Consider the following 14,933-nt stretch of genomic DNA (forward strand, 5'->3'; position numbering starts at 1 on the left):
TTACAGTGCAAATATTTGTAATAAAAATATAAAGTGAGCACTGTACACATTGTATTCTGTGTTGTAATAGAAATCAATATATTTGAAAACGTAGAAAAACATCCAAAAATATTTAATTTCAATTGGTATTCTATTGTTTAACAGTGCGATTAATCGCAATTAATTTTTTTAATTGCAGTTAATTTTTTTTTAGTTAATTGCATGAGTCAACTGTGATTAATCAACAGCACTAGTTACAAGCCATGAATGCAGGGCACTGAAAGAGCTCTGAATATAGACTATGCAAATTCACAATGCCTCAGTAGACTTTGCAATGGTAACTAGATCAAGTCTTGGACTCACTGAAGTCAATGGCAAAACCCCCATTAACCTTGATGGGACCAGGATGTGGCTCCTTTCTCGTGGCACAGAGAGGAGTCCCTTTGAGTGGAGGCACCAAGCACCAAGAACAGAAGCCAGGACCTGAGCCATGTGAGGAGAGGGGAGAAGCTGCTCCAAATAATAATAGTGATAGTAAGTACCAGGGCAAGAAAAGGAAGGAGGCTTAACCCACAGCTTGGGGGGAAGGGCTACACACAGATGTACCACTATATTTTCTTTTCTACAAAAATCCCCAAAAGAAGTTGACACAGTAACTAAGTATGAGAGAGAGAGAACATTTAGTGGTGTGTCACGATGAACCAGACACATAAATGCTGATTTACAACCTAATTCAGACGGGTGCTAAACAGCAATGAGTTGGAGTTCAGAACTCTCAGGATCAGATCCTACCATCATAGTGAAAATAGGCGGAACACATTTAAAAGCTCACTGCTTTGCACTGTCAGGGGGGGTCCATGGACTATCGGAAGAGTTGCACCACTCAATCAATATGTGAAGGATGCAGCTTCTTTCTTGAACTTCTGGAATCAATGGACTAGATCCTCAACCTGACGTAAATCAGCTTAGTTCCATTTAAGGCAAAGGAGCTATCTGATAACCCCACATTGCATTACAGATAATTAACCAATGAGTAATCTACTGATAACAGCTGGATTCTTTGACCCATATCCTGCTATTGATCTCTATTGTAAATTTCCCATTGACATACAAGAAAAGTGTAACTTTTTTTCAATGTCTTTCTACACCAGTGGTTTTCAACCAGGCATACACATACCCCTGGGGTATGCAGAGATCTTCCAAGGGGTACATCAACTCATCTAGATATTTGTCTAATTTTACAACAGGCTACATAAAAAGCATTAGCAAGTCAGCAAAAGCTAAAATTTCATATGACACCTTGTTTATACTGCTCTATATATTATACATTGAAATATAAGTACAATATTTGTATTCCCATTGATTTATTTTACAAGGATATGGTAAAATTGGGACAGTAAGCAATTTCTCAGTAATAGTGTGCTGTGACACTTGTATTTCCATGTCTGATTTTGTAAGTAAGTGAGGTGAAACTTGGGGGTATGCAAGACAACTCAGACTCCTGAAAGGGGTACAGTAGTCTGGAAAGGTTGAGGGCTATTGCTCTACACCAGGGCTCTCAAACTCAAGTCACCATGAGAACCACATGAGGACTAGTACATTGACCCAAGGGCCGCATCACTGAAACCTTTTCATACAACGATACAAAAGTATAGTCAAAAATGAAAAAAATGAAGAGTAATATAGTATGCTATTAAAAGTTAATGTATTAACTTTTTTAAAACCGTAATGCAAAACGTCAGTGCTAATTTTGACCATCATTTCAAACCCCCCATTCCAACCCCTTCCCCAAATCCCCCACCCCCACTCCACTCCCTCCATGAGGCCCTACCCCTTCCCCAAAGTCCCCACCCCAACTCCACCCCCTCCCTGCCCTTATTCCAACCCCTTCCCCAAATCCCCACCCTGGTCCCGACTCTTCTCCACCTTCTCCCCTGAGCACACAGCATCCCCGCTCCTCCCTCCTGGAAAGTTCTAAGCACCACTAAAACAGCTGTTTGGTGGTGGGAAGTGCTGGGGGGTAGGCGGAGGAGCGGGGAGGAGAAGGGGGTACAGAAGGCGATGGGAGCTTGGCTGCCGGTGGAGTCAATGCCTATGGCGGGCCGCAGTAAATAACTCCGCAGGCCACGTGTTTGAGACCCCTGCTCTGCACCATACCCATTACAAAAAATCCATACATCACGTGGTATCAAACTAACAAGCAGCCCAGGTTTGAGATGATTTTATCATACAGGGCGATTGTATATTTTTTGGATGCAGAGATTTTGGCCTGATGCATAGTTGATTCCTTGCATATTTTCAGGAAGCAAGACAATGATAGCATTAAGATCAGCACTCTGTGCCACAACCCACAGCTCCCAGTAGAAAATGTAATGGTTCCAAATTACAACACCTCACGGTGCATCATGACCCATCAGTCTAGTGAGGAAGGAATATTTTACATCTGTGGTTGTGTGGATGAACAGGAATGCAACGATAAACTCATATTTGAAAACCACACCAATGGTGAGTATTTATTATTATTATTATTATTATTTAAATGACGGCATGTCACTTTAAAGGTGCACTACTCCCACTGGAAGCCGCAGCCCTCCGCACTTTTGAAATTCAGATTAATAGGTATTAAGATCAGAGAGGACCATTAGATCTTCTACCCTGACCTCCTGAATGTCACAGGCTATAAAGTTTCATGCCGTTATCCCTGCACTGAGTCCAATAACTTGCACTGGACTAAAATAGATCTTCCAGAAAGGCATCCAGTCTTAAACTGAAGTCATCAAGAGATGAAGAGTCCACCATTGGCCTGTGTTTCCTGTGGCACAAGGGGCTCAGATTAGAAACTGAAAGTCTGAGGGACCCACACTTAGTCAACACTTCTGAAAATTGTAGCTACAATAAATCATGAAATTCTAGAGCAAGTTCTACCCAGATACACCCATGAAATCCCACTGATGTCAGGGTGTGTCTTCACTTCAAAAAAGATAGTGTTTTTAAAAACCACAGAATAACTAACATGTGTGACTTATTCTTTTTCTAAAATCCCCGTGGAGACAAGACACTGTAGCTTTTACTAAGGTAGCTAGGGGAGGTCAACACTAAACCCCTGACTACAGTTCACCTCACCTAGTTTACTTCATGGTACAACTATAGAGCCTTGTTTCCACTAGGATTTTAGAGCAGGATTGCTCGCACACATTAGTTCACCTTTTGGGGGCAAAGCCTCACAGGAATTGCCCAGGTGTAAATGAGAGCAGAAAAAAAAGTTACTAACCTTTTATAACTGTTGTTCTTCGAGATGTATTGCATATGTCCACTCCACTCAGTTGCTGGAAATTTTTTTACTCAGTGGTACCTGTGGGGGCAGCTCAAACACCTTCTGCAGCCGTGTGATGCTGGGGATGGTATAAAGGGCCGAGATGACCCTTTACCCACTCCATTCCTTCTTTCTGGAAACTCCAGTGCCAAGGGGGGGGGGGGGGAGGGTGTTGTGTCATGGAATGGACATGTGCAACACATCTCGCAGAACAATTATGAAAGGTTAGTAACCGTTTTTGCTTCTTCAAGTGATTGCACATGTGCATTCCACTCTTGGTGACTGCCAAGCAGTTAAATAGGCTGGGGAATCAGAGTTCATGGTCACAAAGACTGCAATACAGATCAACCAAATTTGGCATCATCTCTTGAATACTGAATGGCGGCGCAATGGCAGGAGGAAGTGTGCACAGATGACCTGGTTGCTGCTTTGCTAATGTCCAGGATACGGATCTGCACTGGAATGCTGTTGAGGATGCCTGATATCTTGCAGAGTGGGCAGTCAGCTTGTCTGGGAGAGAGACACCTGCCAGATCATAACACATGTGGATACAAGAAGTTATCCAAAATAAAATTCTGTGTGGAGATTGAAAGACCTTTCAATTCTGTCCACTATGGCCATGAACAGTTGGGTGGGCCGCCAAAATGGTTTGGTCCTGACTATGGGCTTGGCTATACTTGCAGATGTAGAGCGCTTTGGGTTAAACCAGCCTTCGTACAGCGCAGTAGGGAAAGCGCTGCAGTGTGTCCACACTGACAGCTGAAAGCGCACTGGCGTGGCCACATTTGCAGCACTTGCTGCTGCATTGGGAGCGGTGCATTATGGGCAGCTATCCCAGCGTTCAAGTGGCTGCAAAGTGCTTTTCAAATGGCGAGGGTGGAGTGTGTTCTGTATATGTGGGGGGGAGCAAGAGTGGGTTTTTGGGGTGCTGAGAGTGTTTCAGCATGCTGTCTTGTAAGTACAGATCCCGCGCCCCACCCCCACCCCAAAGCAAACAGCTGTTTGTTTGTTTTTCTCAGCACTGATAAGCAGCCAGCATGCCACAGAAAAGGAACTTTGAAAGGGTCCCTTCCGCATTTCTGACGGAGTTCACAACAAAGACAAGAGAGGCCACTTCAGTTAATGGGATTATGGGACGTTTCCGGAGGGCAATCAGAGCGCTGTAATGCAACTCCTCGTTCACACGGACGCTGTAGCGTCTCACCCAATACGCAGCACACCTTATCCCTCTCGGGGAGGTGGAATACCAGCAGCGCTCTAGCCAGGGAGTCAGAGCACTCTACGTGCCTTGCCAGCGTGGACGGGGAGTGAGTTAGAGCGCTCTGGGCGGCTTTATTGCGGTATAACGTGCAAGTGTAGCCAAGGCCTATGTAAATGCCAGTGCTTGTCTTACGCCCACTGTATATATCTGTTGCTCCTCCCTATTTGTATGTGGTTTGGGGTAAAATGCAGGAAAGTAAATTGATTTATTGATATAAAAATCTGAAACTACCTTAGAGAGAAACTTCAGAGGAGGGCATAAGTACACCTTCTCCTCACAGGAGACACTGTATGGTGGTTCAGATGTAAGAGAATGCAGTTCGGAGACTCTTCTAGCAGAAGTGATAGCAATTAGGAAAACCACCTTCCAGCAAAAGGTGTAGTAAGGAGCATGTTGCAAGAGGCTCAGTTGGTGGCCCCATAAAGTTGAGACAAAACGAAGTTCAAATCCCAACGGGAAATGAGTTCCCTTAGTTGAGGGTACAATCTTTCCAGTCCTTTAAGGAACCTAATTGTCATATCATTAGGAAAACAGAACAGTTATCTACCTGAGAGTGGAAAGCTGTCAGGTGAGTCTTAATAGAGAAAATCCCTAATAACACTAACTATGAATTTTTAGAGTAAGCAAATCATTTTTATGAATGTAAATGATGCTAAATTTGCAGGTCTTTACAGTTTCCAAAGCCAAATATAGCAGGTACATGAACTTCGGGGAGCTGGGGGAGGAGGGGAAGAGAAGTCCAAAGCAAAGTCCAAATGCTGATATCTGCGTATATCATTTTACACAAAAATAGTGACTGGCTCTTTGGAAATGCCACTGCCACCAAATATTTTCACAAAACGTATTGTGTTGCCAAATGATATATCAAAATGTTATACATTGAAACAATAAGGTTTCAGACTAGTCAGTCATAGAATCATAGAAGATTGAGGTGGAAGAGACCTCAGGAGGTCATCTAGTCCAACCCCAACTAAATCCTCCCAGCCAGGGTTTTGTCAAGCTGGACCTTAAAAACCTCTAAGGATGGAGATTCCACCGCCTCCCTAGGTAACCCATACCAGTGCTTCACCACCCTCCTAGTGAAATAGTTTTTCCTCATATCCAACCTCCCCTACTTGCTCCTTGTTCTATCATCTGCCACCACTGAGAACAGCCAAACTCCATCCTCTTTGGAACCTCCCTTCAGATAGTTGAAGGTTGCTATCAAATCTCTTCTCACTTCTGCAGACTAAATAAGCCCAGTTCCCTCAGCCTCTCCTGTGCCCCAGATCCCTAATAATTTTTTGTTGCCCTCTGCTGGACGCTTTCCAATTTGTCCACATACTTTCTGTAGTGGTGGGGCCCAAAACGGGATGCAATACTTCAGATGTGGCCTCACCAGTGCCGAATAGAGGGAATAATCACTTCCCTCAATCTGCTGCCAATGCTCCTGCTAAAGCAGCCCAATATGCCATTAGCCTTCTTGGCAACAAGGGCACACTGCTGACTCTCATCCAGCTTCTCGTCCACTGTAACCCACAGGTCCTTTTCTGCAGAACTGCCACTTAGCCAGTAGGTCCCCAGCCTGTAGCGGTGCATGGGATTCTTCCGTCCTCAGTGCAGAACTCTGCACTTGTCCTTATTGAACCTCATCAGATTTCTTTTGGCCCAATCCTCCAATTTGTCTAGGTGACTCTGTACCCTGTCCCTACCCTCCAGCATATCTACGTCTCTCCCCAGCTTAGTGTCATCTGTGAACTTGCTGAAGGTGCAATCCATCCCATCATCCAGATCATTAATGAAGATGTTGAACAAAACCAGCACCAGGACCGACCCCTGGGGCACTCTGCTTGATACCAGCTGCCAACTAGAAATCGAGCTGTTGATCACTACCAGTTGAGCTCGACAATCTAGCCAGCTTTCTATCCACCTTATAGTCAATTCATCCAATCCACACTCTTAACTTGCTGGCACGAATACTGTGGGAGACCATATCAAAACCTTTGGTAAAGTCAAGATATATCACTTCCACTGCTTTCCCCATAGCCACAGAGCCAGTTATCTCATCATAGAAGGCAATCAGGTAATTGCTCTTCTGCTTTTATTTATCATCTGCCCATCTTGCCAATGACAACTTTGCAAGACCCAGACTTGATTCATCTCCTTACAAATGGTTTATATCTTCTTATAGGATTTTAGAAGATTGTTTGCATTTTGTTTTTTCAAACTTTAACCTTAAATATTAGAGACACAAAATCTGATTAAAGACAAATGATTATGAAGGAAATGACTAAAGCAGATAAGCATTTTTCCAAAGCAATTTTCCATTTATTTACAGTCTTAGGGCCAGCCTTCATTAAGGAAATCTGGGACTCCCAGTGTGACACTGCACTAGTGTAGAAGAAAATTTGCAGTGGAATGATTTACTCTGGTAATTCGCTGGGACTAAGCTACACAAATGCAACATGTCTACACTGGAGCTCATCAGTGATCCCATTACATGTGCAGATGGGTCATTTCCTCTCCTCCCCTCCCACAAGCTATGCTTGAGAACCCCAGCCTAGGAAGCAAGGCGCTGGTGGTGGAAATTGAAATGATGCATTCAGAAGATGTCATTTCTTGTTAAATATTGAGGTGACACTTCAAAACGTTGTGCTGATGGAGCTTGGCCTAGGAGTTCGAATTCACATCAGACAGGGATTGAATTAAATGCCCAGTAACGCACTGCAATATTTGGTTTTCAACGTGCTGCCTGTGTTTTCAGAAAAAAAATCTACACATTTAGTGGCCACACTCACATCTGGGGATTTTGCAGCATGGAGGAACATCATTGTTAAGGAATTGGCAAAAGTTATGCTCACAGCTCTGACTATTTGTTAGCAGGATTCATACATGTAATTCCCTTAAAAAAACAAACACACCCTGAAAATTCTTTACTCGCACTCTGTTGAACTTCAGCTTTTCAAAGAAGTGATCATATCCATCGGGTAAACCCTTCAGAGCAGTAGGTGATACCCACACCTAGCACTTTCCAAAACCAACATATTCCTGGGTTAGTTATCGATTTATAGCCCTTTGGGCTGATCTTGTGGTTTGAACCTGATGCCTATTGTAAAAATACTTTCACAGCTTTGCAGAAATTAGCTGCAACGGATTTTTTTGGAATTTGCCAAGTAAAACAAGCCAAGGGATCCGTTTTTCCAGAGCCTGAATTATAAACTGTACACGGAGGTCAAACAGCGGGGGATTTTGCTTAAGGAATGCATGTTATATTCCTTCCCCTCAGTTATTGTACTTGGCAGAAAAATATCTGAGTAAGATTTTACTTGAATATCTCTACTGAAGTCAGCATTTTTACTCCAGGAATTGCAAACATCAAAGGATCAGCTAATTATATGTTGTGTGAGGGTCTTCTTCAAGTGATCTGAATGCTGAGAGGGATTTTTTTAAAAACATTCTTGGTCAATATTTGGGTGAAACGTTTTTGTTTTTCATATTTTATTAAAAGTTTTCTATGGGCAGTCAGACCCTCAGCCACATTAATCTCAAATTATATTCATTCACACTAGCAGTAATGCCAGGAACTCACTCACTCTCTCTCATCATTCTGATTCAGATATCTTTGCTCATTTTTAATAGCGCCCTGCTACAAGAGTAGATTCACTGAATTCAATAGAAATACTGTGCAGTAAGATACTCCTCAGTTAATACTGGCAGAATTTAGCCCGATATAAGACTGCATCTAATGCACTGACAGAAGAGTCTCGTTCTCCATTCCACCTTAATCCACAGCTTTATCTCCATTAACAATTTACATTTGATTAGAACACCATTGGTTTTGACTGTTTTGCAAAGGGCTTCTGTTTATGAACCAGATTCCCGGATCCAAACTATCCCAATCTTTGAGGTGTTCAAAATGCCAATACAGACTTTCCAGCTTTGTTTCATTATTGGCTTTCGGATCACTGGACGATTTGTGCACATAGTTTATAATAAATCAGTTTTAATAGGTCCAAGATGTTGATGAACTAATATACACATGGGTGGTGTGCACATTGCATAATCAAAGGATGTAGACGAACCAACCAACAAGATTTCCTGACATGACCTCAGTGAGGATGCCGCATATCAAGGCCACTTGGGACTTCACGGAGACAGCAGGGATAGAACCAAAACTCTTCTCTTGATTAGTGGAGCAGTAGAAATATGCTGGGCTTTGTGTGCAAGTAGTCACAGGTTGAATCCCACCTCATCTGTTACAGAGAAGATGAATGTTCTCATACCTTGAAATTTGGTGAGCAAGTGTGGCCTAACAGAACACTGGACTGGGACCCAGGTGCCCTGAGTGCTATTCCTGGTGCTGCCACTGGCCTGCTGGTTGACTGTCACTTCACCTCTTTGTACCTCAGTTTCCCTATATGGGAATAATGATACTCACCTCCTTTGTAAAGTGCTTTGAGGTGTACTGATGAAAAGTGCTATATAAGAACTCAACATTATCATCTTACAAGAAACCTCTACCATTTGAGCTAAGACAGCATAGGTACTGGAACTAGGGGTGCTGCTGCACCCCCTGGCTTGGAGTGGTTTCCATTAGATATAGGGTTTACAGCTTGGTTCAATGGCTCTCAGCATCCCCACGATATACATTGTTTCAGCTCCCCAGTAAGACAGAATTTGCTAGCTTACAAGACCTCTGGCCAACAGTTGAGCAGTTCTGATTCCATCCAGTAGAGAGCAGTGGGGCACATACACTCACTGAGCTAGTGCATGAAAATACAAATTTTTGGAACCCTCACCATGTTGCACAAGCTAAATGTAAGGCCTAAAACTAGCTGACAGCATCCCTTTAATAATCAGAGAGAGGTGAATTCTTACCCTCAGAGTTACGGGCAGCATGTGTTATGTCCTTGGCAATACTTAGTAACTAGCTCCCATTTTTCTCCCCAGGCACTACCAAAACTAGCTGTTGCAAGTATTTTATAGCAGCAGATTCTTATTCATTTTCCTTTCTGCAGGATACTCCATGCTGCAGAGCAAAGAGGTCATTCCTGTAGCAGCAATAAGCCTGCTCCCCCCTCTGCTCGTGGCTGTCATGATAACGGTGATATTTTACCTCTGCCGCACCCAGAAGCGGAGAAAGAGAGCCAAGGACTGGGGTCAGAAGCACACACAGCACCAGGCTTTGCCCAAGCCAGGAAAAGCCGCTGAGGACGATGAGAAATTATCTGTGATGACAGATGACAATCACTCCAGCATGAACTTCACCTGTGCCAACAGCATCAACCATAACACCGAGCTGCTGCCCATTGAGCTGGATGAGATAGTGGGGAAAGGCCAGTTTGCCGAGGTCTGGAGGGCCAAGCTGAACCACACCACTTCAGGGCAATACGAGACAGTAGCTGTTAAGATTTTCCCATGCGAGGAATATTCCTCTTGGAAAAACGAAAGCCAGATCTTTACAGATGCCAGCCTCAAGCATGAGAGCGTCCTTCAGTTCCTTACAGCAGAGGACAGAGGGTCTGGGCCCCGGAAGGAATACTGGCTCATCACTGCCTACCATAGCAGGGGCAACCTGAAGGACTATCTGTCCCGACACATTCTGAGCTGGATAGACTTACAAAAATTGGCCAGCTCCCTGGTGAACGGCGTGGCCCACCTGCACAGCGACTACACTGCCTGTGGCAGGCCAAAGATCCCAATCGCTCACCGGGATATCAAAAGCACCAACATCCTGGTGAAGAGCGAGTGGGAGTGCGTGATTTGTGATTTTGGCATTGCTCTAAAGCTAGACCCTTCCTTAACAGCGGATGACTTTGCTAACAGTGGGCAGGTGAGCGAAGCCAAAGCTGGGTTATTGACTTAACTTTACAGAAATTCTTGGTGTCACTTAACAATACATCTCAAGTATTCCATAAGCTGAAAACCACATGCTGCCAAATGCAAGGCTATGCTGGAAATGAGACAGAGTGTGTGGGGAGAGGGGAAGTATGAGAACTTTATGAATTCGCTCACATGCCATTTAGATTTAAAGCAGAAATTTAACAAACTAGAGTTGCTCATCTGATCAATGTGCTCAGTCTTGGACTGGGATGTGTTTAGGCATACCTGCAAACCATGATGCTATCTTTAAAATTACACCCAAACGCAGTACAGTCATTGATCTTCTTCAGGCCCCAGGGAGGGAGTTTAGATGTTTCATTGCATAGTAATGTTTAATGATGATGATAACGCACAAACTATCTACTGTAGCTTTTCTAAAAGAGCTGGTGCAGGAGTGAGACTCAGATACCCTGTGATGGGGCCCACCTGCGGAGTCATTAGGCAGACAGTGCGTGGTCATTGAACTCCCTGTGGCTGCTCATAATGAAGCTGAACAGGAGGAAGAAAGGTTGGAAAACCATCTTATATACTCCTAGTGCTTAGCAGTTGGTGTTAGTTTGCTCCTGAGCAAGAACAATCAGGCCACGAAGATGTTTCAGTGTTTTTCACCTACTCAACTCAGTTGTAACGTGGCAGGTACTTACCATGCTGCAGCTGCTCTCAGATATATTTGCTAATCTCTGTTCTTTTTCTGGCTAGGTTGGCACTGCCAGGTACATGGCTCCTGAGGTTCTAGAGTCTAGAGTGAATCTGGAAGACCTGGAGTCCTTCAAACAAATGGATGTCTACTCCATGGCCCTGGTTTTATGGGAAATGGCCTCCAGGTGTGAGGTTGTAGGAGGTAGGAAAACTGCATAGTCCCATGTATTCCCTTCTTTCTAGAACCAAAGGCCATACGAGCTAGCCCCAGCATTTTTGTAACAATCACCTTTAGACAACAGTTTCCATGCTCTCTTCCCACCAAGCAACAATCAGTCCATTACATCTCCCATTGATACAATCCTGCTGCTCATCTCACATACAGCTCCGTCTTGGATGCTCAGCAGTTCCTGAGGGGTGCTGGGCACCAATGGAAGTTAGATTCTCCAGCACCTGGTAGGATCAGGCCTGCGATCTGCTAAGCATTCCCTGCTTGCTACATGCCAGCTGCAGAATGGTCTTCAGGCACAGGTTCTCAGAAGCCATGATGGTGTGCAGGATAAACAAATGCCCATGGAGAAAAGAGCAGGATCTCCACGTTAGTTCCCCGTTTTTGGAGGCTGTTGTCCATGGTGATGGAATACTACAAAGGGGAGGGAATGGGAACAAGAGAAAAAGGTGGGTCTAAAAAGAGCTCCTGGGTGAATCCTAGCCCCACTGGAATCAATGGGAGTTTCCCTAATTGACTTCAGAGGAGCCAGGATTTTATCCCACGCCTCCAAGCAGGCCCATAACCAGCCAAGTAAACATACCTACGTGCACAGAGCAGAGCCCTGCAGGGGCACATTCCTGGTGCTCCTCCCAGTTTCTAAAAATGACATGATTTTGACTAGAGACTGATGGGATCCTAGGGGCTCTCATCCCCCCCAAAATGTGAAGCACCCAGTGAAGACTTCGGCATTTCAGAAGGCAGATTATACACATGTGAGTGCAGACAGTGAGCTAGCCTGGGAATTAACTAGCTCACCAGAGGGAAGTTATGTTCTATTAAAACAACAACAAACATATATCAAAGCCACCAGGCCCTGAATATACACATTTCCCATCAGCCAGGCACATAAAAATATTGCAAACTGCATTAACAACGCAAAAAAAATAATTTATATTATATATATATATTAAGAACCAAAGCAGGCTCCCCGTCCCTTTAGACAACACCATGAAGCTCATCTACCTCCCATCCAAAAGCTTCACAAGCTTGGGCATCCTACCCAGTCATGTCCCCATGACATTTTGATCAGTATCTATTTCATTGTCATGTCCTGGCACCAATCTTTCTGTACAACAATTGACTATGATTCTTAAGTTTTCTCCTTTTCCTTCTCTGCCTGTCTTTCCTTCAGGCTTTCAGCTTTCCCCCATTTTCCTTATGATTAATCCCCCCCCACCTCCATCCAAATCTCCCCATTCGCCTCAGCCCTCTCTCCCCGCTATCCATACCCCCTCCTGCATTCTCTGAGCTCTCCTGGCCTCCTTTAAGCCCCCACAATTCACTCCAGTCCCCTTTCCCATGCCCTGTGCAGGGAGTGGAATGGTTCCTGGAACAGAGGAGACTCTCACATCAAAAAAGAGGACCATTGCTAGGATCTGGGATGGGAGAAAGCAATGGAGATCCTACCCTCCTCTTTCAGCAATCCCTACACAAACCAAGGGGTAGCAAGAAATGCCATTCTTTGCCATGAAAGCTGCCCGAGAACCCTCCCCTCTGCTACACCACAGAGCAAAAGAGAAAAAGGCTCACAAGGCTCACATAAAAGGGAAAATGAGTCTGACTTACAATTGCTGTGGCATCTAGAAACCTCCCACCATTCCCCTTTTTAACTTGATACACACGGATATAAAAGCACCTCAAAAATCTGAAAATTAAAGGCTGAAGCGAGTCACTGTATCTTAGACCCTTCCTGACAAAAGCTTAGCTGGCAAGAAGAGTTTTGCACCGTATTCTGAAGGGTAAGTCTCTCAACTCCCCCATGCCACAAGAGGTAGCTATTTCCACAGCTCTGGAGTCTCCATCGGGAACACTTCCCGGTCTCCTACTCTCAAGAGGGCACATGTACAGTCTGTGAGTGGGTCTCCGCTCCCAAAGTCACTCTCTGACAACACTAACCGAATCTGTGATGAAATAGTGCCGTCACAAGGAGGCAGGAAGCCAAAAGCAAAAAATCCTTTCCAACAAAAAGATTCTGAAATGTTTAAAATTTTTTTTTTTTTTTTTTTTAAAGAATCAGTGTTTTCTCCTCCTGCCTTTTCATTTGCAAGTCCACTGAGGTCACGTACAGCAGGGGCTGCTGTCATGTTTTTGCAAATTTAAATTCGGTGGGGGAAGGGGTCATTTTAAGTTAATGATGAACCAAAGTTAAGCCTGAACCAAAACCCTGCTCCAACACTCCTGACCTTTGAGGATATTAAGCTCTGCATCCAAACTTTGTGACTCTAGACCGGTCTACAAAAATCATACTCTTTCTGGTTCAGTGCCATGGACAGCAGCCAGATCAACAAACACATGCATACCACCAAACCATGAAAGACATCCGGTAATGCTCCTTTGATTTATCACTTAGAGATAAAAAGTTACGAGCTACCTTTTGGGTCAAAAGTCCAGGAGCAACCCTGTGTGGATACCATGAGAGACATTGTGCTGCACGGCAGAGGGCGCCCAGAGATACCTTGCAACTGGCTAGTGCATCAGGTAAATACTAAATCAAAGAAAAGACTATAGCAACCCAAGTCATCTATACATTGTCCTGACTTGGAATGGACATGATTATTCTTGAATGACAATATCAGTATATCTATGGTCCAAATCACCTGAATCACAAAGACACTGGAGGAAGGGGGTGTTTCATAATTGCCTAGGTAACTTAGGAACTCCTAAATCATGTAAGCACTTTTGAAAAAAAAAATCCCACCCCTATTCCGCAACTTAGCTCATTTGAGAAATAGACTCGATGTTAGGAGCCAAAACCTATAGCTTAGAGCAAGTCACCTGTACACACTGTGCAATTGCTCACTTAATTCACAGGGTATTGGTTTCTGCTTCCTAAATGGAGGTCCTCTAAACCCACAAAGAGTTTTCAAGATGGCCACACACACAACACTTGCAGAATAAAATTTGAGCCCTGCATTTGCTACATTTTGCATGAGCCTCTCTAACAAAACACTATTTGTATAAACACTCGTAGGAATGGAAAGAACCATGCTGTAAACAGTGTCAAAATGAATCTGTGGCTTCTAGCTGGAAGAAAGTTTGTGAGCACATTTTTGGCAATGTTCACTCAGCTGCTATAACTTGCATTTGAAGCCAGTCATTAGCCCTCAAATCTCACAACTATGTTCTTTAAATTTTTGAACATAGGGTGCAGATTTGCACCCTACCTGCTTTTAGGTAAAATTTGGAACTGCAGATAAAATATGCACCTACTTGAGGCTATGCCAAGCTAGATTCCAAAGGCCCAGCTCTCCCTCGATTGATTTTTATTAAGCTGAAAAAGGGTTGTGTTTCAGATCATGATCCTTATCTTCCCCTGGCACATTAGAGTTAGTTCTCCTAAAATGTGTGTGTGACAGCCACCTGCTGGGAGGAAAAATAGAACATGTGTTTATTCATTCTACAACTATTTCCCACCCCACTACCACCTGTGATGTCAGGGTCGGGCCTGATGGCTACAGGACAGTAATAGAAGGCAGATGTATTAGCCCCAGGTTAAGTAGGTCCCTTTTCCCTGGGTAAGGTAACAGGGCAATCAGGAACCATCTGGAGACAATTAAGACAGACAGGCTGATTAGAACACCTGCAGCCAATCAAGAAGCTGCTAGAAT

General features: G+C 44.0%; 1 protein-coding gene across 1 annotated transcript in view; it reads left to right on the top strand.

The window, feature by feature from the left end:
• Positions 1-14,933, top strand: part of LOC125645204 (TGF-beta receptor type-2-like) — a 62,824-nt gene that overhangs the window by 44,752 nt on the left and 3,139 nt on the right. The window contains 4 exon segments of the mRNA XM_048870426.2: positions 2,282-2,484; positions 9,551-10,365; positions 11,115-11,256; positions 13,676-13,803. Of these exon segments, the coding sequence (XP_048726383.2) occupies positions 2,282-2,484; positions 9,551-10,365; positions 11,115-11,256; positions 13,676-13,803 (1,288 nt within the window).

This window comes from Caretta caretta, chromosome 11 (genome assembly GCF_965140235.1).
Source record: "Caretta caretta isolate rCarCar2 chromosome 11, rCarCar1.hap1, whole genome shotgun sequence".
NCBI classification, from domain to species: Eukaryota; Metazoa; Chordata; order Testudines; family Cheloniidae; genus Caretta; species Caretta caretta.